This window comes from Camelus dromedarius, chromosome 13, assembly GCF_036321535.1.
Source record: "Camelus dromedarius isolate mCamDro1 chromosome 13, mCamDro1.pat, whole genome shotgun sequence".
In the NCBI taxonomy this organism is placed as follows: Eukaryota; Metazoa; Chordata; class Mammalia; order Artiodactyla; family Camelidae; genus Camelus; species Camelus dromedarius.
Genome location: NC_087448.1, coordinates 68,671,582 through 68,695,826, shown reverse-complemented (window position 1 = coordinate 68,695,826; position 24,245 = coordinate 68,671,582). Strand labels below are relative to the sequence as shown.

General features: G+C 55.6%; 2 protein-coding genes across 8 annotated transcripts in view; both read right to left on the bottom strand.

Annotated features, from left to right (window-relative positions):
* Nucleotides 1-244: 244 nt before the first annotated feature.
* LOC105096411 (complement C1q and tumor necrosis factor-related protein 9) lies at nucleotides 245-10,050 on the bottom strand. The gene is made up of 4 exons (XM_010988750.3): nucleotides 9,934-10,050; nucleotides 5,796-5,982; nucleotides 2,799-2,861; nucleotides 245-1,508 (listed from the first exon to the last, which is right to left on the bottom strand). The coding sequence occupies exons 2-4, from the start codon at nucleotides 5,959-5,961 to the stop codon at nucleotides 736-738; spliced, it is 1,002 nt and encodes a 333-aa protein (XP_010987052.1). The 5' UTR covers nucleotides 5,962-5,982; nucleotides 9,934-10,050; the 3' UTR covers nucleotides 245-735.
* A 2,174-nt stretch (nucleotides 10,051-12,224) lies between these two features.
* The window catches only part of SPATA13 (spermatogenesis associated 13), a 225,457-nt gene continuing 213,436 nt past the window's right edge, over nucleotides 12,225-24,245 (bottom strand). For 6 of the 7 annotated variants that reach the window (XM_064493261.1, XM_064493262.1, XM_064493264.1 and 3 more), the window contains 4 exons: nucleotides 21,592-21,721; nucleotides 19,447-19,819; nucleotides 17,299-17,373; nucleotides 12,225-16,181 (listed from right to left, as the gene is read on the bottom strand). In XM_064493261.1, coding sequence (XP_064349331.1) covers nucleotides 16,006-16,181; nucleotides 17,299-17,373; nucleotides 19,447-19,819; nucleotides 21,592-21,721 — 754 coding nt within the window. In that variant the 3' untranslated portion in view covers nucleotides 12,225-16,005. The remainder of the gene's footprint in view (nucleotides 16,182-17,298; nucleotides 17,374-19,446; nucleotides 19,820-21,591; nucleotides 21,722-24,245) is intronic. The other variant, XM_064493263.1, reaches the window with a different exon arrangement.

Sequence of the window (24,245 nt, the reverse complement as noted above, 5' to 3'; positions counted from 1 at the left end):
GTATTATTTGCATATGACCTGCATACATCCTCCATATGTTTAAAATCGTCTCTAGATTACTCATAATACCTAATGCAATGTCAGTGCTATGTGAATAGTTTCCAGGTTGGCAAATTCAAGTTTTGCTTTTTGGAAATTTCTGAATTTTTTTTACAAATATTTTCCACCCGTGATTGGTTGAATGTGTGGATAAGGAACTGTGGCTTCAGAGGGCTGACTGTCCCAGGAAACTAACAGAGTCAAGTCTGGCAAACAGTTTATTAAATAACTGAGTTGAGTTGAATGGCGATTAAAACCCAAGGCAGACAACGGGCAGAGGATCCCACAGCTTCCTGGGATGTGTCACTGCCACCAGCCTGAAACTTCTCAGTCGGTGATGAGGAATACGCTTCCTTTTCTTCCCCTGTAATACCCTCCGGAGTTCAGCTGAGACAGAAATCATCCCACAGCTCCTTCGAGCACCAAAGTGATATTAAAACACTCCTTCCACCGGGATGTGCAAAGGATTCTTCAAAGAACGGGAATGAGGAAAAATATTAAATGAATTGTAATAGACAGGACAGGAGTTTTTAAATTTGCTCTGGGAATGATAGCGAGTTACGTAGGATCAGTTTTAGGGGTAACTTTCCAGCTTTCACCTTTTCATGGTTAGGACAGTAGTGATACAGTTAATGTAGTAAGATCATCAAACAACTGGTCGGGGGGCTGGGGAGGCAGATTGCCATCCGCTCCCGGTCACGAGCTGCTGAACAGGAGGAACCCTGTGAAGGTTGTGTCATCATCCTCGTCCGCGAACAGGCCGTTGAACCTCTCCCCGCCCGTCACCTGCAGCCACACCTCGTCCCCAAGCTTCAGCTGCAGGACGAGGCCGCCGGACGCCTGGTCCTCAGAGCTCATGTACCCGTCCTTGGTGTGCAGCATTTTTACCCCGTTTTTGACCAGGGACACCTGGACGTTCCTGGAGAAGACTGTGACGTGGTAGGTGAAGTAATAGGCCCCGGCGATGTGGCAGGTGAATTTCCCCGTGGCCACGTCGTAGTGGTTGAACTCATTGTACAGGATCCTGTCGAATCTGATGGGGACACCCGACGGCGGGAACTTGCTCAGTACCGTGAGCCCCACGGTGAAGGCGCTTTTGGGCAGGACTGGAGTCTCACCAATTTTCCCTTTTTCTCCTCGGTCCCCTTTCCAGCCTCTCACTCCCCGGACCCCTGGCTCACCCTGGGGCCCCAGGGGTCCAGGGTCTCCCTTGGGACCAGGCTTGCCCACGGGGCCCATGGGGCCAGGTAAGCCCGCTGGGCCCGAAGGCCCAGTGCTGCCCTTTGGCCCGTCTGGACCAAGGGGCCCCACATCACCCTTCTCCCCCTTCTGCCCTGGGGGGCCCGCGTCTCCTCTGAGGCCTTTCTCTCCCACGGGGCCCACGAGTCCCTTTGGCCCGTGTTTTCCTGGGGGTCCTCTGGCGCCCTGATCGCCTTTCATGCCCTTTGCTTCAACGTTTCCATCTGCCCCTAAGTAAGACAAGAAAGAACAGAGGAAGGGATGCTGTGTGAAAGCAACCTTGTTTTTCCTGTTTTCAAGCCTACAAACGAGATAAAGCCACGCGCAGGTTCAGCATGAGCGCAGGGTTGGAAAGTTGACTCCTAACTTGCACACAAACCATGCTTGGACTCGGATCCCCTCAGTCGGCATTGGGACTCACGTGAGAAATGACAGGTCCTGGCGTCTGAGTCTGACCGCCAGTGGTGCCCGTCCTGAAAGGACACATCTTTGTAGGAGGGGACGGCAGAATGACTCGGGCGCTTCAGTACCTGCAGCGCAGCCCTAAGGATGCGGTGGCCCCTGAGAAGCTCCTCCCGGAACTGAACACAGACTCCCAGACTCGGATGGTGCACCTCGCTCGCTACCGGCCACCAGCCCGTCCATCGTGCCAGCGCATTGCCCCGTCCTGCTTCTGCGTGTCCCCCAGGGCCTCCCACCCCCCGCGCCCCGACGGGAGAGCCGCGGCGACGAGCCCGGACCCGGGAGGGAGGCGCCGGGACCCAGCCCTGTCTCCACCGCTCACGCACACGCACACGCCCACCTAAACCGTCTCCTCCCCATGAAGCTAGGGTGATGAACTGCCTCCTTTAGAGGCTGTGGTAGTGAGTGAGTCAGTACGCGGAAGGCACTTAGCACAACCTGGCACGCGTGAACATTATCCGTCTTTGCCACGACGACCATGCTCCCTCCCCACCAGTGACAACGGCCAGCGTCCTCCCTACCCTCCAGTGCCAGCTCAAGGGCCACCTTCTCCTGCAAGGCTGGGTCAGGGCCCAGTGGCCCCCTCGGGGCCCAGCGGCTAAATCAGGCTTCAGTAAACCGTGGTGCACAGGCCACATCCTGCCTCCACCTATTTTTGTATGGCCTGCAAGCTAAGAATGGTTTACATTTTTAAGCAGTCACAAAGAATGTCCCACCATCGGTGACAATTATATAAAACTCAGGCTTCACTGGAACACAGCCCCACCTCCTAACGCATTGTCCACGCGGCTTTTCCTACGACGGCAGAGCTGAGTAGTTGTGACTGAGACCGAGTGGCCCACAAAGCTGAAAATATTTACTGTCTGGCCCTTCACGGAAAGTCTGCCCATCTCTGCACCGAATCCGGAGCAGCTGCAGAGCAAACACTGTGTGGCCTTCATCACTGGGTCATCCTCAGAACCTCGTAAGGGACTGGACCTTGGTAAACACGTAATAATCTTCATGAACACACTGACAGCTCAGAGGAGAGTGCAGCAGAGTGGAGAGCCATCTCTGACCTGGTTCCCCTTTCTCTCCGGCCATCCCGTCCTTCCCTGGACCACCTGGATGTCCTGGTTCGCCTGGTGGAAGGTGGGAAAACAGGAGAGAGTTAAAACTGCATTGTTTAATGAACAAAAACCAAACAAACAAAAATTCCAGTTTCAGTTTCCCATGGGTCCCAGTGACAGAGGGTGGGGAGTCTGGGGAGCCCCAGCCGGACTCGCATGCAGGTGGGGACAGGTGGGGGCAGGTGGGGACAGGTGGGGACAGGTGGGGGCAGGTGGGGACAGGTGGGGGCAGGTGGGGCAGGTGGGGGCAGGTGGGGCAGGTGGGGGCAGGTGGGGGCGGGCAGCAGGCGCTGAGAGTGCAGAGAAGCGGGTTGTAAAGCGGGCCGGTGGGCGCTCCAAGCACCCAGCTCCAGGAAGGCAGGCCGAGAAGAGGGTGTGCGCATCATCACGACTGCGTGTTTCTCGTGTGACGGGGGCTCGGGAGTGACTGAGCGTGGGGACGCGGGGCAGCTTCCTCACCTCTCCTTTGTGCCACTCTGTGCGGAGCAGAGTGGGAGGCCTACTAGCCTCCTGTGAATGTACACATGACCTTGGTTACACGACGCTATTTGGGATGGAAGGGTGGGTTCCGGAAGGATCTCTCTGGCTCCCGAGGGTGGTGGTCAAGGTGTCTGTGACCCACTGGACACCAGGCCGTGAAGTTTTGCTGACTACACAGGGGTCCTGATGCTCAGAACAGGCTGCCCCGGGCACCAGCTTCCCGTGTTATGTCCTCAGGACAGAAATGGCTCCAGGCGAGGTGACAGAGCTCAGGAGGCCACAGTTCACCTGGGCCCTGGTGGCCACCAAACAGCAGGCCGTGAACGTCAGCCCCGCCGACGGGCGGCTGCCAGGGACGGGGGGGACGCAGCCCTTTCCAGGTCCTGGCACAGTGCTGACTGCAGGCGGGGCGGGAGCCCGAGGCCCCGGGGCCCTGGGGTCGCTGACCCCTCGTGCTCCCTCTCGCTCCAGCCACCACTGCTCCCGAAGGATGTGTCTCCCTCTCCTTCCTTCTTTCAGTCTCCCTGCTTAGTTCTCCCAGCTCTGCCCGCCTCTGAACGTGGCCTCCAGACTCTCCTGATTACGCACTTCCAGGGACAAAGAGTGAACATGTCCCCTAATTAGAACGCATAAGTCACCTTCAGGCACTGTTCTAAACACGTGTTCGTCATAAACCATGCACACAAAACATCTGAAAACAAAGAAGTTAATTTTGAGCGTGGGAAATGCAATTGAATATCTTTCTAAGAAACATGTATGTTGTGTGTAACGTATAGATAACGTATGTGCTCCAAGAAAATTCATACAACTCGAGCGGGTAGCCACTACGGAGGAGCAGGGCAGACTCAGTAGGGGAGAAGTAGAGAAATTTGGTGTTGGATATATGAGCGTTTGTCTTCTTTATTTCTCTCTCTATCCATTTATCTATCATCTTTTGTGTGTATAAAATAATAATTTTTTTTTAATTAAAATCCCCCCAAATGGGGGGGGGGGGTACAGCTCAGTGGGAGAGCGTGTGCTTAGCATGTATGAGGTCCTGGGTTGAATCCCCAGCACATCCTGTAACATAAATAAGCAAATAAACCGAATCCCCCTCCAGAAGACCCAAGGACTATCAAAAGAGGCTTCTGAGTATTTATCATCAGGTTTGGTGAAGCTTTTATACAGCGTGACCGTCGCCGAGAAGAAAATGACACTGTGTTCAGGCTCCGCACGAGCCCTGAAACGCCCAACTGTGGTGCTTCTTTGAGCCCTGACCCCCACGGCGCATCGGCAGTCAGGACAAGGGCGTTTCAGTGAATACAAGTGCAAATTCGCCTGCCCACAGCTGTAGTAATTTCTAGGTTGGGCAGGAACACCTTGAGAGTCTGTCCTTCATCCTTGTTTTCCCTCCTAACGCGCGTTCTGCTCTCATACGGTTGTTTACTGCTGGCGTCCAATCTGCCCGCAGCTCTCAGGTTTTTGCAGGAGGATTTTAGGCACCCATCTGTGATAGTTCAACAGCAAATCTGAAAACCCCCCTGGTCCAGGCACACCTTTTGCAAAACACTATTCCTGAAGGTCAGCGAACGTGGTGGGGTTCCGGCCAGCCTGCTCGCGCTGCAGGCTCCCACTCCTCCACGGCACACGTGTCCGTCTACAGGTGGACCCAATGAAGCCATTCACACCAATTCGCACAGTAAACATCTTCAAAGCTCAATTTTGTTCCTCTTTTAAAATTTATCTTTTAAAAATGTCAATAGAAGTTTTGAGATTTGCTTCCTGCACCCAGAGAGGTCACTGTTTATGCTTAGGTGTGTGACCCTATGGTCAGACCGGGGCTCAAGAACCCCATTCAAAACTAAGCTGCCAGTTGTTATTATGGAAACCACTCCCACATCCTGGCTTTTGCAACTGTCCTTCCCAGCAATGGATTCAGTCCCCGAGTCCCCAGACCCCGGGGCGGGTCCTGGCACGTGACTCAGGCACCTGAGTAGTGGCTGTGTGGCTCCAGGTCACCTCTCACTCTCTGATTTCCATGCCACCTGCCTCATGGCGAGACCTCATCGCTCTGGGGGCGCTCTGCCAAAGACCCAGCCATCGGACGTCTTTCCAGACCTCAGTGCCAAAGGTCCCTCGTACCTGATGCCTGAGGCAGAAAGATCTATGACATCACATGCTCCTGAAAACAACCCAGTAATATTGGAAATGATGCTGGGCAAACAGGTAGCCCCACTGAATGGCAAAGCCCATGGGGATGGGGGTCCTGATGGCTCGTGCTGCACTGGACCCCACGCCCAGCCTGCATCTGGCTGGAGCAGGCTCTCTGTAGTGTTTTCTGGGCAATGGAGGGAGGGAGGGAGGGAGGGAGAGAGGTAAGCAGACAGGCACTGAGCACACAGGCGATGGGTGGATGAAGGAATGAATGAATGAGGTAAAAGGAAGGCAGATGAACCAAGGGCAGGTGTAGGTGCAGGTCATGGGTACCTGAATCCCCCTTGTCACCCTTCGCTCCATCTCGTCCATCCCTTCCAGGCAATCCATTGTGACCAGGGTTCCCTGGGACGCCAGGGTGGCCCTGCCGGCAGGTGTCCTGTGAGTTCCCAATCCCTGCCCAGACTCCGGAGACAAGCAGGAGGCACCAGATCCTCATAGTTCAGACAGTAGAGCGGGACTGAAAGAGGGAAACACAGACACAGGGAGAAACTTCCATCGCCAGGACCTCGGACACAGCTTCTGCTCTCTGTGGAGGAACCTGGACCCCCCCACCCTGGCTGGACCTGGACAGAAGGGTCAGGGTGAGTCAGGGTGGGAGCTGGTAGCAGACCCAGCTGCTTATAATCGAAGGACGTTGTCCTTGGAAGGACTCCTGTGACTGGGGCAACTCTTGTTGGTGAGTCAGTGATCGAGGAGAGAGCTCACTTCCAAGTCAGGAAACCCCCACTGACCATGTCACTTTGGGCAAATATCCTTCAGCTGACCTTGTCACTTTGGGCAGACCACTTTTTGGAGCCAGAGAAGAGATGAATGCTTACCTCACGGGGCTGCTATAAAAACCAAATTGGATCACAGTGTGCATGAAAGCACGTTTTAAATAGTAAGGCAAACGTAGAATTAGCGTTTGATCCAGCAACCCCACTGCTGGGTATACACGCGAAAGAACTGAGAGCAGGGATTCCTGCAGGTGTTTCTACACCACGTCCACGGCAGCATGACCCACAGTCGCCAAAAGGCGGAGAGCGCCCACGTGTCCACTGACACGAGTGGGTAAACAAATGTGGTCCATCCACACAATGGGTAAGATTCAGCCTTAAAAAAGAAGGAAATTCGGACACCTGCTACAACATGGATGAAACTTAGTGAGCTAAGCCACTCACAAAAGGACAAATAGTGTATAATTTCACTTATATGAGGTTCACAGAGAAAAGTTCAGAGACAGAAAGCAGAAAGGTCGGTTCCAGAGCACCGCAGTGAGGTGAACCTCACAAAGGTGGAGCCACACAGACTTCTTGGGCTCCTGTGTGCAGAGAAGCTACGTTCACAGTACACTATACTCTGCTCATGCGCGCTAGCATCGTGTTTAAAAGCAGTGTTCATACATTAATTTAAAAATTTTATGCTAAAAACCGCTGACCATCATCTGAGCCTTCAGCGGGTCGCAGGAGTAACATCAAAGGCCACTGCTCACAGGTCACCGTCGCAAAAGTCCTAGTAATGACAATGCTTGAAATATTACTAGAATTATAGAAATGAGACACAGAGACATGACGTGAGACAATGTTCGATGCAGGGTGGCCACAAACCTGTAATTCGTGAAAAAAATGCGCTCTCAATGCAGAGCAATAAACATGGCTGCCTGTGTGCATTGTAACACGAACTGGAAGCAAACATGCCGGAGGAACGTGGTGGTTTCACAACGGTGGGGTTACGGCTAGGGAGCTTTTCTTTTTTAAAAATGCTTTTTTACAGCGTCTATAAAAATATTTCCGAATGTAAGTATTTTAAAAAACCAGCTAGACTGTCGTCCACAGGCTTACAGCGCCGTCTTATGGAGCCTCTACACGCCTCAGGGTCCAATTTGATGACAGTAAAAGTATTTTTCAAAAAAGAAATGCAGGTGTTTCCTTTTGAAGTCACAAACTTACGCCATTTCAGGAAACGGTGCTGAGTTTTCTTAGAGCCAAATTCCATAAATAATCTCCACCTTCCTCTTGTGTTTAACTCAGAAGTGACCGGTGGTGAAGTCTAGATTGCCCAGACCACCCTCTGGAGGGGTGCACGTTGTTCCTTCTTAATTTTCTCACAAAGTGCGTTACACTTATCCCAGTAATAAAACAGATCAGGAGATCAGAAAGGTGTCAAGTTGGGATCAACTCCAGTTTGCTCTCCGGCCGGAGAAGACCTAAGATAAAAGCAGACCTCCACCTGATTCCTTCCTGGGCTCTGAACACACTGTGCTGGAAGTCAGCGATGGGAGGAGCCGAGCAGCATCTCTAAAGAAAATGGTCCTGGGAGACGGGCGCGAGGCTTTGCACGAGGATTACAGTAGACGTTAGATTAATGTGCTATTTGTCAAAACAAAAATCGACAAAGCCTGGGGCTGGCTCCTCAGTTTCTGGGGTCCAACCGCAGTTCACAGGCTCATCGTTTAGCTCCTGTTCCTGCAGGATGCACCAGGGCTAGGCCCCCGGCCGTCTCGCATCTTTCCCTCCTTCCTGTCCTCTCCCCCGGACCACTGCCCTCCCGCCAGTTCCCCGCACCGCACCCGGACCAACCACAGCCATAACTTGTGAGACACCAACCTAGGTGACAGCTGGCTGCTGTCTCCAGCTGCATCTTCCTACTTTATTTTCAGCACATCTCCAACAGTTGTTGAGTGGCTGAATACATACATACACACATTACACACATGAAATCCTGCGGGGGGGCTGGGTATTAACCCTTCTCGATGCTTCGGGTGAGGGCTGCCAGTCTCTCCAACGTCCCGTCTCACCTTCCTCGACAGTAATGGAAACTTTCTCTGGCCCGTGGCCGCCCACGACAGACTCACTTTTCCAGCCCCCCCAGCAGCGCAGACATGACCCCGACACTAGACTGTAGCCAAGGACACGTGCAACTTTTGGACCGTGACCTAGCAGGCAGGGTGTGCCCTCCCTGGTGACTGAGTCTTCTCGGGCCCCACGAAGGCAGGCAGCACTCTGGGGACAGAGAAGTCCTGGTCCCCAGTGACGGCACAGCCCAGGTCTGCCCTTTACCGTTCCTGACGTCAGAGAGAAACATACGGACTGCTCCCTTGCCCAAGCCTGTTACTCGGGGTCTCTTCCACGCAGGGAAGCCTGTGTCCTGACTAACGCAGGGCTTCTGCTGTCCAAGGCGTGGGGACTCCTCTGAAGGGAGGAAGGTCTGAGTCTGCGGCCACTTCACCCAGCAGGCGGAGTCGCGGCGGACTCACTGGTGTAAACCCCCCTTGGTGCTGCGTTAACAGCCCGACCGCGGGCACCACTTGGCCCCGTCCAGTCGGTGTCAACGCAGAGAGGACAGACTCGGTCCTTCTGCTGAATGAGGGGCTCGTGGGGGGGGAGCGAGGGGCTCTGGGAGGCCGCTGTGACCTCATAAACTGACAAACGGAGACGTCTGGGGACAAGGAGGCAAGCTGCTAATGGCTTTGGAATGACTGTTTTTCAGACGCAAATAAAATAGGCTGTGACTTAGTTTACATCTTACTTCTGGGTCGTTTCTCCTATGCGCCCCACCCCCCCGCCCTGTCTTCTCCTTGACTACTGACTTTCTTGGTAAAAAGTTACTCAGTGTCCCTCCTGAGTAATTTCCTCCAAGGACACGATGTCCCTAATTTGCAGCCAAGGTTGACTTTAAGTTTCCGCTCTTCAAGATTCTTACTTCCCTAAATATGAAGATTAAAAAAGACCTGCCAGAACCCAGCTGAGCAATTTTTACTGGGTCTCCAAACCTCTAGCCTCTAGAGGTTGCATAAAATGCAAGGGATGTGTGAATCCTGGCATCCTTCCTGGACGTGGCGGTCCAAGAATCGAAATCTCTAAACTGCCTTCATTGAATACATCATCGTCCACATGCTCCAGACTTTGCACATACTACGTATTTCTTCTTCAACATACGTTGAAGACCTTGTTTTCAAACTACACCGAGCAGGTAGATCTCAGTGGCAGAGCGTGTGCTTAGCAGGCACGAGGTCCCGGGTTCCACCACCAGTACCTCTGTTAACACAAGTAAATAAATAAATTGACCTAGTCATCTCCCCGCAACCAAAATAAAAATTAAAAAGTAAAAAAAAAATAAATAAATAAAGGACACTGGGTAAGTTAGTATTGCCATAAATATAAAAATGTGCACATTAAAATTTGTGCCAAATAATCCATGAGCTTCTCTAGAAAGCTCTCCAGAAAGGTCTGCTAAATTGACTCATTCTGTGGTTTCCTCCGTTTCCGGCCAGCTGGCAGAGTTCTGGCAGAAGAACTTCAACACCTGCTTACATGGCCTACTTTGCAAATAATTAGGCAGGTTTATCACACCCCACTAACATAAGAGCTGATTTAGGATTCTGAGGCCCTAAATCAAATTTAAAGAAATTGCTTCTCCATGCACTTACCTGAACCCCAGGGCGGCAGGCGGCACCCAGGTGCGACGCAAACCAGAAGCCAGGAACAAACCAAATGAAATCACGCCTTCCTGCCGTGCAATTCCCAAGTGGCCGTCTCTGCAGAACAGCAGGAAGGGGAGGGAACAAGGAAGGGACAAGACGTCTCGGAAGAACTTAAAACACTGAGGCAGCCCTCGAGCCAGGGAGCGGCTTCCAGCGGCACCACTGGGTCCCGCACACCGAGCTCCCTCTTAACGTCCTTTCTGATGGAGCGAGGGCCCGGCTGGCTTCCAGGTGCGTCTGGAGGGCGGCGGCCCCACTGCAGGTGTCTTCCCTTAAAGTGCTGTGTGCCTTCGTTCCTCTCCGTGGCCCCCGAGCCGACCTTGGGCCACTTATGAGCCAACAGGACCCAACCGAAGACGACGCTGCCCGGCCTCGTGGGATTCCCGGACCCTCAGAACTGCTGTCCCTTAGGTGGACCTCTGCGGCTCCTTAGGGACAGCCTTCATGTACCTAAGAGAACACGCCTGTTCTCCTCCCAGACACACACACACACACACACACACACCCGTGTCCTGCACTAAGAAAAACACGGCGAAACTGTCTCCTCGGTCCCAGGTGACCACGCCTGCCCCTTCCCGTCAGGGCCCACGAAGGCTGGTCTCTAACGTGCAGGCAGCAGCGGGGGAACGGGGGATCTGAGGGCTGAGCCAGGCCACAGAGGCCCCACGGGGAGTGGGTGCAGGGCAGGCACGCCACCCTCACTGTGCCTCAGTTTCCCCCTCTGGACAGCAGGCAAACCAACACCAGCGTCGCAGGCCACCGGCAGGCCTCCCCTCCTGACCCCTAGCCCTGCTTGGACACCCGGGTCCTTTCTGAGGGGTGGGCGTGTCGGCAGCGGGGGGCCCAGAGGAAGCTCTCCTCTCCCCTTCCTATTCCTGTCTCCCCCCCCCCCCCGGGCTGGGGTCCCCGGGCCTCCTCTCCCCCAGCTGCCCACCCTCACTCAGCCCTTCCAGGGCGTAACCAGCTGCAGGCAGAGGCCTCTCCCAGGCTGCATCCCAGCCCTGAGCTTCCCACTGGGTTTCACTCCCCCCGAACCCGGGGGGGACCAGGCAGCCACAAACCCATCCTCCACGCCATTCTTCCCTGCATCTGACGCCAGCACCAGCACCCAGCACCCCGACGCAGAACGGGGTGGCCGCCGTCTCCCCAAAACCCTGGTGGCACAGGACCCGTGTCTTCACAGCTGCCTCCCCCCCTTTCCCAGTCTCTCCACTGGATTCCGTCTCCCCAGGTGTCCCCCGGCCTCTGGCTTTAACTCTGCCCCTTCTCTGGCCCTAGAGTGAGCTCCCCACCTCTGGAGACTCAGCCTAGTGGAGCCCAGAGCCCCGGCCTGGCCCTTCCATCACTTGGGGGTGTCTGAGTCCCAGCGCACCTGGATCCCAGCAGCACACGTGGGGCTGCGCGGGGCTCGCCTGGGGGTCCTGCTGGGGCCCTGCCCCAGCTCACCAAGAATTCCCCGTCCCTGAGTCCTTCCTAACTTGTCCATGCTCCCATGCTGCACACTGGCCTTTTAGTGACACCGTGTGCGTGTCCCTCCTGAACACATGCGAGCATCTCCCGGGCCTGGTGGGCGGGCGTGTCCCTGGAAGCCCGATGAGAAACGCCCTGCCTCCCAGCCCACCCCTCCCTCTGTGGGGTGCCCTCCTCAGCTGCCCTTAAGAGGGGTGTTAGGGTCCAGGGCTCCCATGGCCCCCTGGCCCCAAGCGAAGCCCCCTCTTTCAGTACAGCCCTAGGAGGGGAGCCGAGGGATGTTCAGAGTCAACAAAAAGTACTAACAGCTGGCAGCCTTCTGGGAGCCCTCTTCTGAGGACATCACAGCGACAAAGGGCTATTTGCTTAACTTTCCTGAGCTGTTAATCAGCGGAGGAAACTCTTACCCCCTCCCCGCCCGCCCAGGCCAAGTGGGGACCTGAGCTCCAGGAAGGGGCCGCAGCGCGGAGGGCTCCCCCCGGGGCCGGGCAGCCGCCCCTCAGCAGGTGTGCGCCTCGCCAGCCTCGTTCCAACGTCTGGGGGCTCCCTTCAGGTCCAGTGGCCTCTCCTTCCCCTGAGCCTTCTCGCCCCCCGCACCCCTCCAGCGGTCTGAGCAGCTCATCAGGGGAGGACATGTTGCTGCAGGGACATCGATCAGTGCCCGGCAGGGGCTGAGCGCTGATCGCAGAAACCCTCGCGGCACCTCCTCCGCACTTAGTATATATGTTACAGACACACACACACACACAGTCAAATGCACTCCTAGAGCCAGGCTGGCAAATTAACTTTAATGTATAGATACAAAATGACAAATATAGATTCACAGCATTTACAAGAGATCATTCAAATAACATTGTAAATAATTTTTTTTTTTTTACAAAAACTTCATTCAGAGAAAATACACGTCAGTTGCAGCGACCTTGTACCACACTCGTCAGCGGCCAACAGCATCTTCCTCAGCCTGGAAGCTGTCGCCCGACGGACACAGACGACGGCGACTTGATGAGCTAGAACCGAAGGAAGAGGTGGCCAGAGCCTTGTAAAGCAGCCAAGTCATACACAACTGATGCTCGTATTTACACACACACACAAAAAAACAAACCAGAAAAACGTCGGTTAAAGCACAGAATCAGTTAAAAGTATTTTCTAAATACAAGTGTCAGGTACCTAAAAAACAAGAACAGTCATGTTAAGTTTGTTCTAACTAAATCTGCATCAAGTATTTAAGTTTCTGGGTTTTCGTTTTGTTCTTTTTTCAAGATCAGACAGTTTCTACTTCTTATTTTCAGAATCCTGCGGGTGCCACCTTGGTTGCACCCATCCCGAGAAAGCAGCACCGGCCAAGGGAAATTTTAACACGGAGGACCATTTGCAGGGTCACCTGCACACTGTGGGGACGACTGTTTGGGGACAGCTTGACCTTGTTGATCTGTGCCGAGCACCCCTGGCCTAGAAGCCACGTTAATCTGCCCTCGTTGGCACAGAGCTGGGGACACATCTGTTTCTCCTCTCAACAAGGTATCGCACCGCTATTCCCCCCCAACTCCAGGTGGTGGGGCTGCTGTGCTCTGGCCAGGTCACTGGGGGACCTGCACCGGGAAAACCAGCCCAGGCACAGAGCAAACCCCACTGAGGAAACGCTGGGTCGTGGCTTTCACAAGGCATTCCTGTTGTGAGACAAACTGAATTAAATGCACTTTGCTCTTTGTCTGGACAACGGAATGGGGGATTGAGAGGGTTTTCTGAACAGGAATGGGGTTTAGTCTTTGTGGGACGAATAAAAAGGCACAAAGTAGCGTGGAAATGGGAGTGATATGTCTTCAACTACAAAATCACACCTGCCCGGGGAAAAGAGCAGATCTACTGAGAGCAAGCTCTGGAGATGCCGTCCCAGGGAGGGCTGGCAGACCGCCCTCTTCTTCCAGTTTGCAAAACAAAGACAAAGTACGCTACTCCTCCGGGACTTTACCGACAACCTTCTGTTTCACGACCGCGTACAATCTGCCACAAGGTGGTTACACAGTTTAGGCAAGATCCAAACTGAGAAGGCTGCTGGGACCTGAGGCCACTGCCATGGTCTTTCAACAGAGCTGGCAAGTCTGGGAACACGAATGAGAGAGTAAGTGAAATTCATCAGAAAGGTGATGCCACCTTTTTTTGGGGGGGGGGTCCACCCACATTGTGCAATGGGGGGTTAAAAAGAGAAAAGGACAGACAGAGAAGGCGAGCTCCCCAGTGAAACGCACATAGACAGTCTTTACAGGAGGCTCTTTGCTTTTTCTCCTTTTCTCTCCAAGTGACTTAAACCAAGGAGGAAGTTTGGCAAACGTAAAACAGAACACTGAGCCATCTATTCTGTAAAGAATTCAGGGATATGGTAATAAACACAAGCACACAGATTTAAAGAAGTTAAAGGATGCTCTGTCCTTTGAAACGCATTTTATCAGTTTTCAAATCACCTGGAAATCCAAGCAAGGCCCTTGCAGGACAGACATCTGATCAAGTGACTGTCACGTTGTACACAGTGGACGGGGCAGTGGGGACGCACACCTGCGCTGGCGTCCACGCTTCCCGCCCTTCTGTGGGGGAGCCCGGGAGGAGGGGGCGGGCCAGGGACAAGACCCGGCTGCCAAAGGCATGTCCAGCCCCTCCTCCCTGGGCTCCGGCCGAAGGCGGTGGGGGGCGGGGGAGACAGGGCCCTCTGGGAGCGCCTGTCCTTGAGCTGAATCCTCACTGGTAACGGATCATAAGAACTGTTCTCTTTACATCCTCAAACTAATTCTCTTCTATTAAAAACCAAGCAGCCCAACTGCTTAAAACTGCCGCATGTTCCAACCACTCTAGCAGAGGCCCTTCGGCTCTGCTGCGGGGCCCACGGAGAAGCCGACTAGGTGCAGTCCTCGAACACAGTGTCACGTCTCGTTGGCACAAGGGCAGCTGCAGAAAGGCAGCTAAGACAGAGAAGCCGCTCAAAAGGCAGCACCCCCACCGACGCACGGATCCGCACGGTTCCTCAGGAAGCAGCCTCCCCCCAGGGCGCCCAGAGCCAGCACCTCCTTCCCGCAAGGCCATCTCCAAGTGAGCACCTGGAGAAGGCGGGGCCAGGCCGCGGGTGGTAAGACTTCCTGACCAACTCCTGCCTGATGCTCTAAGGCCCGCCCTGGGGCCCCGGGACGCACCTCTGGGGAACAGCTTGGGGCGGGGGGTGGGGGCCCACACCTGGAGGCTCAGGTTCCGCCCTGTCTAGGCCAGCACAGGTGTGTCTCTTCTTAAGCACGGGCCTGTTGGCAAACGGCACTTCCAAGGGCAGCAACAGCACAGAGACCCTCAAGCCGGAAAACACGGGGCGTGTGACGCCCTCCCCGCCCCCCGGCGCTGCACGAGGCAAACGAAAGGCCTCTCCTGCAGAGCCCGTGTGATCAGCCACAGCTGGAAGGTACTGTCCTCAGAACGACCAGCACAGACAGAGGGGAGGCTCCTGCCGCAGGGCTCGGCCTGAGCGGCCGTCCTTGGGAAAGGCTGCGGTCGCCGGGCCTGGATCTGTTGTTGGGTCTCCTTTATACAGGGTCCTCAGGAACCCGCTGGCACTGGTCACGCACACCTGGCGCTGCTGGCGGGGCTTGTGCCGCAAAGCCAGCTTCCAGTGCGGAGGACGTGAGCCCCCAGCATCGTGCTCTCCCGTCACCGTCCCCGAGGGCGAGGGTGCTCTTTGCGAATGCCCTGCACCTGGCACACCTGTGCCTTCACTTCAGCCCAAGACTGAAGGAAATGGGTTTTTCTATTGTGGATGGGCCTGTGTGAACAGACTCTCAGGTCTCTGCTCACGGACTAACACACGGCACGTGGGCGGGGAGCGCTGGCCAGAGGGGCCAAGTCCCGCAGCAGCGGGTTTCCCTCCGTGCCTCGAGGGCAGCGGTGTCTCTGGAACTCGTGCTTTGCCGCGCACTGCAGACCCCGGGCCACGTGACGGACCCCCCCCATCCCCTGCGGCCGGTACGGGAGGGCCTCGCAGGAGGAGGCAGGCACCGTCACTTGGCAACTGCGTGGATTCGGGAGACACCGGGGAACCCCGGGGGCACCTGCAGGGCTGCAGTAACCCCTGCCCCAACACCGCAGGAGGGGTCCAGGCGGTGGGAGGGCGCTACCCCGCCGCCCCCATCCCCTTCGAGATCACATGCAAAGTGAGCCTAACCCGTCGTCCTCGGGAACCCACGAGCGCTCAGCCCCACCCTGAGCCTGGACCGCGGCGCGCTCGTCACCAGCGATCCTCCTGGGGCCACCATCCAGCGTCGCTTCAGAGCTCGGCCCGGGTCCAGGCCTTGGCACCTTGGCGGGGGTCACACGGGGTCCAGCGGGCATTAGAGCCGTGCGTCCTGAGCCCCCTTCCCTCCCGAGGACGCAGCCAGGTCTCTGAAGCCTGCAGGCAAGGCCAGGTCCGCCTCCTCGTCACTGGCTCCCCGCAAGAGCTCTTCAGCCCAGGTCCTGCCGGTTCCTGGCTCTCGCCCAGAAGAGGCGCGCAGGGCTCCCCTCTCCCGGGCTCTCCCGCCGTCACTTCCTGAACGGGGCCAGCTTACTGAAGGTGTGCCAGAAGGGCGACGGTTTCCTCCTGGGCTCTGCCAGGGCGAAGACCTGCGGCTGGGGGACGCTGGGGGGCACGGTGACGTGGCGCTGGTGGACCGGTCGGAAGGTCTGGTGCGGCGGGGCCGCCGGGCACACCCCGTAGCCTGACTCGGGAGGGGAGGGGGGACACAGACTGAGCACCACGTGTCAGCCCAAAGGGGAAAGCAAAGCACCAGACCCCACAGCCGCATCTCAAAAGGACGCCCGACAGCCATGCAAGCAAATGCTCATACTCAGACCGTGCGTGGGGCCGGGGGCCCGGGCGGTCTCACTGAGTCCTCGCTTAAAACCCTGCTGGGGAGAGTACCATTCCTGCAGGAAGCTGAAGCCAGGGTCACGGTGTAGCTTTTACTGCGGCAGAATCAGAACTGGGAGACGCACAAAATAAATAACTAAAGGGGGGTTTTCTGCCTTGAAGACATTTGTAACTCAGTGGGAGGGACGCTGTGGGGGATGGACGCTCAGTGCAGTTTTGGCCATAAATTCCTCTCAGCCCATCCATCCTGGGCTTCACTGAGCCTTGCTTTTGCATTTTCAGGTTGGAAAATATGGAATGGGGTACATTTCGCATGAATGAAGTTTAGAAGAACGTAACACGCGTTTGTGGAACAAACAGCCTTACTGTTTCACCTCGTACAGTGTTAGGTACGCAGGGAAGGCCTCTGCACGGCAGACGCGGGGTCTGTGCCCCCTACCCCCGGTGTTTTGCAGCAGCTGCCCGGGTAGTTCCCAGGGGCGCACGTGCGGGGCAGAGAATCCGGGCTCTCAACAAGCTGGACAATCTTTTGCTTTAACTCACTGCTCGGTGTACTGAACTCGTACACCTTCTTTTCTGACCTAAACTAGCCCATCCCTTCGGCTGACAAGCCGTTCTAGGGGTGGAGACTTCCTCCCCACAGGCCTGCGGAGAACCCCCCTCCCCTGGGCAGGGTGGGGCTCAGGGACCGAGCAAGGAGGTCTGGAAGTTCCGTGGCCCCCACTCAGACACACTTCACATTTTACAGACACATCTTCAGACGTTAGCAAACACTGAGGCACAGTCACAGCCAAATGCGGATTATTGCAAACTGTCCGTTATTTCAATTCATCGTCTTGAGTGTTACCTGTGTTTCTCTCCTTCATTTAGAGTCGGTCACACACAACAATTTGGGGCATTTCTTGTGATTTTACTTGCGATACGGACACACCCACTAAGGAGATGAAGCCTTCTCCAAAACTTACCTTTTGACTTCCCGTGTCCTGCCTTTTGAGCATTTAACATGGCCAGTTTCTTTTGATTTTCCGGAATTTCCATTCCTGGATTTAGAAACAAATGCGAGATGTACTCAAAACAAGTGAAAACATTTCAGTATAAAACTTGCACCGTAACCACGTGAACCCTGAGGCCTTCTCAGTAACCCTAGGCAAAGAGCCTTCATCTCTACAGAAGTATGGAGGTTGGAGAGAGCAAAAAAGGGGAAGGACCATCACCGGGACGGCCGCATCACTGCTCCCCCGAGCGGGACACGCGGGGAAGGGCACGGGTGCTGGTGACCAGGCGCACAGACCACCTGTGTAAACCCGGGGGACGAGCACACGGGTCACCCTATTTATCACCCCCCAGGAGGGCGCCGGGGAGAGGACAGACACCGGGGCCCAGGGTCTGCTCACTTCCCGGCCATGAAAGCTGAGCAGGTTTTGCTTCTACCCTGAGCAAAGGAAATCTCCAAGTACCGGGCCTGGCTTTTTTGCCCTGACTGTAGATGGCTCAAAGAGAGGGCAGAGGACAGAGACAGGGGCGGGCGAGGCAGCCCAGCGGGTCCCGGGCAGGCCTCCACCTGATTCAAGCAGACCTAGGCTCTGCCTGCAGGCATGAGGCCAGGGGTCACGGCCAGGGCTCCCCTCCACCTTCAGACGTCTGCGCCCTGGGCCTTGGGCCTTCAGCACCCCTGACACCTGTCCTGACGGGTCCTGGTGTCCCCTCCAGCCCCCAACCCTTGGCGTCTACTGCTCCCAGGCCCACGCCGGCCTTCCCTCACTCCCACTGCGCACACCCACGTGGCTCCAGGACATACCCACACGGGATGCCTCGGGCACACGTGACAGGCCAGGCAAGGGTCCTGTGGCCTCTCTGACTCTACACTCCCCCATTCACAGGCTCAGCGGCTCCCGAGGGCCACACCCACCCATTCACCCATTCGCTCATTCACTCATCCCAGTCTCCCAGCACCAGCTCCAGGGAAGCCCTGTGCTGCAAAGACGTGTGAAATCAGGCTCCCCGCTTTTCTGTCCAGGAGCAGAGCTGAGAAGTGTCCAGAGCGCTCTGTGGACTGCTTGGCTCCTTCTGCCTGACTTGTCTGACCCCGCGAAGCCTCCCTTGGTGAGAGCTGTCCCCGTGGTGGTGTCGCGTGTGACACGGGGAGGGCCAGGGGAGCCCCTCCGGGTTTCCATTTGAGTTTTCCTCACAGCAGGAGTGCGCATCCCACAGCAGGTAACCTCTGCGGACGCTGCCCATCACTCCACCCGTCCCCGAGGGCCCACAGTCCCTGACCTCCACTCCCGTCTGTGCTCAGATCCCTGCTGTGCCCGGGAGCCTCTGGACCTTGGGCTTGGAGACCAGGGGTGCTGCCACCGGCTTAAATACCAGGCTTCTGTCTCATGGGCCCATCAACACCCCGAAGCTGGAAGATGGGAGGGAGTCTGAGCGAGAGGCAGCACTGCCCTCACTGCCATGCGGGACGCCCGGCCCTGAGCCTCGTGGATGAGAGAGGGCACAACAGGCAGCGGCTGCTGGGCCTGAATAGGGGGCAGCAGGAGGCTGAGGGGGAGGGTGGAGCTCAGTGGCAGAGCACGTGCTTAGCGTGCACAAGGTCGTGGGTTCAAGTGCCTCCGTTAAAATAACTAAGTCAATAAAGCTAATCACCTCCTCCCCCTCCAAAAAGGCAAAAAAAAAAAAAAACAAAAAAAAACCCAAAACCCAACAAACAAAGTGTGTAAACACACAGCTGGAGAGGAAGCCTCAGGACTGTCTGGGGCTTCTCATGGCCTGGGAGGGGGAGTGAAGGGGTCACGCCGAGCTGGTTTCAAAGGCTACCTGGCTGTGTTACAAGGGTGGGTGGGTTCCTTATGCCTCAGTTCCCTCATCTGCCAAATGGGTATAACAGAGGTCTCTGCATCACCGGGGCCACATGGGACAGTCGGTGTAATTCCACATGTGGCAGGGCCCGGGACTGACTAAACACGGACAAACTCTGCCGTGGTGACTTCGCCTCTCACGTCTGCCTTGTAAGCAAGTGCAGAAACGGTCAGACCTGCAAGTCTCTTTCCATCTCCCGGCGGGGACGGAGGGGGCAGGGGGTGAACCGCGGGAGGGGCCGGGGCAGGGCTCACCCAGCTCCCGGTCCTCCTGCACCCGCCTGCGCTCGTCCCTGCAGGCCTGCAGCCACCGCGCCTTGTCCTCGGGCTTCCGGGCGCAGAACAGGTGCGCCTCGTCGCCGGTGCGGCTGACCAGCTTGAAGGCGTTGCGGACGCTGAGGCTGCAGGCGCCCAGGCGGCCGTCCTCCACGTCCACGAGCTCCACGGCGTCCGTGTCCGTGCGGCCCCGGTAGTAGAGCACGTCCCTCCGCAGCCGGTCCTTCTTGCAGGCCACCAGCTGGTGGTCGAACAGGAAGAAGGTGCGCTGCTGGCTCCGGCCCTGCTTGCTGATGCTGGTCAGCTCCCCCGAGTGGATCAGCTCGGAACTCTGCTCCAGGATGTCCGGCCCCTGGAAGGGCGGGAACACGTCTGAGCTCTCCCGCCTGAGCCCCCCGGGCCCGGGGAGAGGCCCCGACACAGAATCCACAGCCTCCTCCTCGGGCTGTGCAGCCACGTGAGGCCCACGCACGGGGCATCGTCTCAAAGGGCCAGTCACACCTCGGCTACCGGTCTCCTGCGTGAAATTCCTTTTTTTCCTACTGAGAAAATGGGAGTGTGCCTGTGACCTGGTGAGAAATGCTGGACTGATGGCACCCCATCGAGATCTAGAATGACACCTGGCCCGGCCTGACCCCCAAGGACCAGGAGGCTCCCTGCGGACGGGGGGCTCTGTCCTGCAGACCTGGGGGGCCTCTGAGTCAGGGGTGTGGCAGCTCCCGGGAAAACCGAGGCTAGGGTCTTGGAACAAAAGGCCAGATGCCAAACTGCCAGCAAGGAATTGGTAAACTTCTGACAATAAATCACCCCCTAAATGCCAGGGTCCAAGCACAGAAGGAAAAACGCACTTCTGTAATATTTAGCTTGGACTGAACCCACTGTAACTTTCTGCCCTTTGATTTTAAGATTTTATTCTCCTTTAATCCCAGTTATAACACAATACTTTTTGGAGACAAAAGATCTGGACTCCAAAACAGCTTTTCTGTTTTCTTGCCTGGAGTGATTCTGTGCCCCAGATTCCTCACTCACAGGACAGGAGACTCAGACCCAGGGATCCCCGCGGTCCTGTCCAAACTCCCGAGGTCGACGAGGGCCTTGAAATCAGGAGTATGTCTCTCCAGCTTCAGTGCTGCAACCTAAAGCTAACTTCTCCGTCGGAACTTTCGCAGCCCTCTGGGAGAGGGGTTCTGACCAATTACTTGGATGTCGGACGACTCCTGCTGCGTCTGAAAACCATCTGAATGCCATGGGCTTACTGTCCTCAGTACCAGCCGCAGGCGCAGTGACTCCCTGCAAGGCCCGAGGGTCCAGCTCTGCCTCTTCCCAGCTGTGTGACTGTGGCCGAGCTACCTCACTTTTCTGTGCCTGTTTCCCCATCTGTTAAATGAGTTAATCGTAGTTCCTACTTCATAGGACTGTCAGGAGGATGAAAGGAGTTCATGAATTTAAATGGCTTAGACCAGTGCAGGGCACACGGTAAACTCAGCATAGGACTAGCTACTGTCACTGTTGTTTTTATACATGAACATGTGTGTGTAGTGTGTATGTAGTGTGTGTGTGTGTGTGTGTGTGTACGTGTGTGTGTGATGCGAGCACACACGTGCCAGGCCATCACCACAGGCTGAACCAAGCACTGCATTGTACTGTCCTACGTAATCCTCCCAGCATCCCCATGAGGCAGGTCACATTTTCCTCCCCACCTCACAGACGGAACATCAGTCCTGCCCAGACCATACACGACTCATGCTCCCGCCACACCATGACCCGTATTTTAAATGTTCTCCAGCGGCTCTCCAGGAGCCCACAATCAAGCAAGAGAGACAGAGTGTAAGCAGTAAGTTGACTACAGACACTCTTCAGAGTATTTCTCAGTGGAGGTAGAGGGGAAAGGATTTGATTGTTAACTTCAGCAGTATGCCTGAAAATACCAAGCCATTAAAGCCAAGAGCAACGAGTACCAGTCACAGAACAGATGGCCACCGGTGGGAGGTGTGGGTGGGGCTGGATGGTGTTCGGGGAGAGGCTCCCATGTACCTCCCAGCCCACGATGGAGCACAGGTGGGGGTGTGGGCAGGTGGAGGGTGTGGGCGGGGCTGGATGCTGGGGGGGCGGGCTCCCACGTACCTCCCAGCCCACGATGGACACCTGCCACCGCGCTATCTTGTCAATGCTCTCCAGTTTGCGCTTCCGCTCGTTGATCAAACAGGCGACGTTCTTCATGGCCTCGTAGGCGGCCTTTATGTTGTTGTAATCACTGCAAAGCAAGGGGTTAATTTTAACCAGGTAATGTGCAACTGGCAAATAAGGACCCACAAAATAATATAACCCATGCAGACTGAATACTGACGGTCCAGGCGAAATGGCATTTCAACAACAGCCACTTTTCCCTTTTCCTTGTTCCTTCGTGAAGAGGCTACAGTCCACACAGCTTAAGGGGGCCGACCACATGCAATCCAGAATTCTTTGGAATAAGAATGTCATTCATGTCCCAGAAACCACAGTGAATGAAAGCAAAGGCCATGAGAAATGAGTTTGGTCCCAGTGACGATGGACTGTTTTCATTAATCAAGAAAGGGCAGGAGAGCCCAGGGAGCCAGCTGAACACTGCTGCGGCATCTCCCTCGTCGACACCCTCGTTCCTGGAGCTCTCCACACCGCATCAGACCACGACGCACCCCCTCATCCTCCCTGTGGCCCCGCTGACACTGGAGGTAACATGAGGGCCCCAGCTGCAGCCCCGACCTGTACACGGGCTGCAACAGAGCGAGTCTGGGGTCGGGTCTTGCTCAGCGTTCACAACTGGGGACGTGTTAGCCAATCGCCCAGCTAATGAGCTAAGTTTTTTATTTTCCGCACTTCCCTGTGTCCCACGGGACAGGGTCTCCGGGTCTCAGTTGTCCTGAATTCCCGTCCTCCTGCACAGCTGGGATAAAAGCCTGGGAGGCAGCAGGCTCCACTGTCTTTGATGGACCAGACACAGCTAAGCTCTGCCCTGAGGAGGTCCCCCCACCCCCGGGCAGCCCCCCTGACCCCCGGGCAGCCCCCCCACCCCTGGGAAGTCCCCCCCAACTCCCGGGAAGCCCAGACCCCGCTGTCTACAGGCAGGAGCAGAGCAGGAAGGAAGGATGCAGTGACACCGGGGTGGGGGCTGCTGGGACAATGGAAGCACCCCCCTCAGCTCAGGTTCCAGCAGTGAAGACAGTGTGCAGAATCATGGTACTTTTTTTCTACAAGGTTTTCTGTGCAATTCCAGAAGAAATAGAGTGTAATTTTTTTTTTAATTTTACTTTGTTTTCCTTCAGACAAGGAAATTGGTTTTTTGTCATCTCCTTTGAAATGCTTTTTTGGAAACAGCCAAAATGTCTAAGTAATACCTCGTAATGAAAAAAGCCCTTAAAAGAGAAAAATTAAGTTTTAAGGAAGCCCTGCCTTCCCAGATGCTCTGCTTCTGCGTTCTCTTACTTACTGTCTCTGATTCCCCATCCTGGTGCCTTTTTAGTCTTTTCCTAAAAATTTCTCCAAATTTGTGACTTGCCTGACTTTGCTGTTTTCTATCAAACTTTTCTGATGTTTCCATGTTTCCATCAGAAAAAGAAAAAAAAAATTGAGCTCTCTTTCCTCTTACCTATTTCAATGAATTATTTTCTCGTCTCCCTTTCATCCAAATTCTCTGAACTGACATTGTTATCCGGGTATGTGGTTCAGCGACCCAGCTCTTCCTCTTTCTACCTTCTGATCTAATTGTAAAGAGACCCCTTTCCCAGCCCTGTCTCAGCAGGAGCCCAGGGCAGAGGACAGAAGGTGACCCATCCCCACCCCACCCCTGCCTGGAGCCAGGTGCTGCCCTGGAGAACACGGCTGCTTTCAGGGCAAAAGTTAGACGTTAAAACCCCTCTGCTGCAGCAAATGTCCTCTGGGCACAACCCCTCTCCCTGCTCCCTCTTCTCGCTAGACTAGACCCCCTCCAGACTGTCCTTCCCCGAGCTCCAGGCGGAGTGAGAGCTTTGTGCGGAGACACGGATGACACAGACGAGGTCTGGTTCTCTTCGACAACAGTCAGCTTTGTTCTAAGACCTTGTGGGACAACGGCCGTGTCCGCACAGGCCTTCCAGCTGTGGAAGGCTGGGAACATAAGCCAAGAGCCCATGCCTGCTGGTGAAAGCACCAAGCAGCTGGGCCCTAGGAGGGGACCTTCCCCCACAGCTCGGGAAGTGGGCGGGCCTGCTCCGACACTGACTGGGCAGATCACAGCAGGGCCAGACGTTCCCGCATGTGCGGGAAACGAGGACTTGCTATTCAGTAAGCAGAGGGTAACCTGGGGTTCCCTCAGAAGGATTCAGGCACAGGGTAATAAGCCCCAGAGGGAAGCAGAGCATTCAGGTCACCATGATGAGAAGCCCTGTGCTCGGAGCCAGAGGGAAGGGGGCTGGGGAGGGGTGGTCGGGAGGCAGAGCGAGCACCCAGCTGGCCCAGAAAGGGCTGAGGGCCCACCCTGACCTCGGTAAGATGCGTCCCCTGAGCAACTCCATTCACGCACCACGCCGTGACCTTGAGGCTCCCTACTCTTTTTGAGTTCCAACTTTTGTGTGTCCTCACCACTCTGTAAAGCCATTTTCTGTTGCAGAATATAATACAGTCGGCCCTCCATATCCAGGGCATCTGCCTCCGTGATTCAACCAACCGTGGACTGAAAATATCCGGAACTTTCTGGAATTTTTTCCCCAAAGAGCAAACCTTAAATTTGCTGCTTGCCAGCAGTTACTTACATTGCATTTACA

What these genes read in the sequence shown, in the direction of transcription:
- LOC105096411 (XM_010988750.3), bottom strand. Translation starts at nt 5,961, where the DNA reads ATGAGGATCTGGTGCCTCCTGCTTGTCTCCGGAGTCTGGGCAGGGATT. An exon ending in GGGTGACAAGGGGGATTCAG is followed by an intron (nt 2,862 to 5,795) that starts GTACCCATGACC and finishes ACCTTCCACCAG; the next exon opens with GCGAACCAGGACATCCAGGT. An exon ending in CGGAGAGAAAGGGGAACCAG is followed by an intron (nt 1,509 to 2,798) that starts GTCAGAGATGGC and finishes TGTCTTACTTAG; the next exon opens with GGGCAGATGGAAACGTTGAA.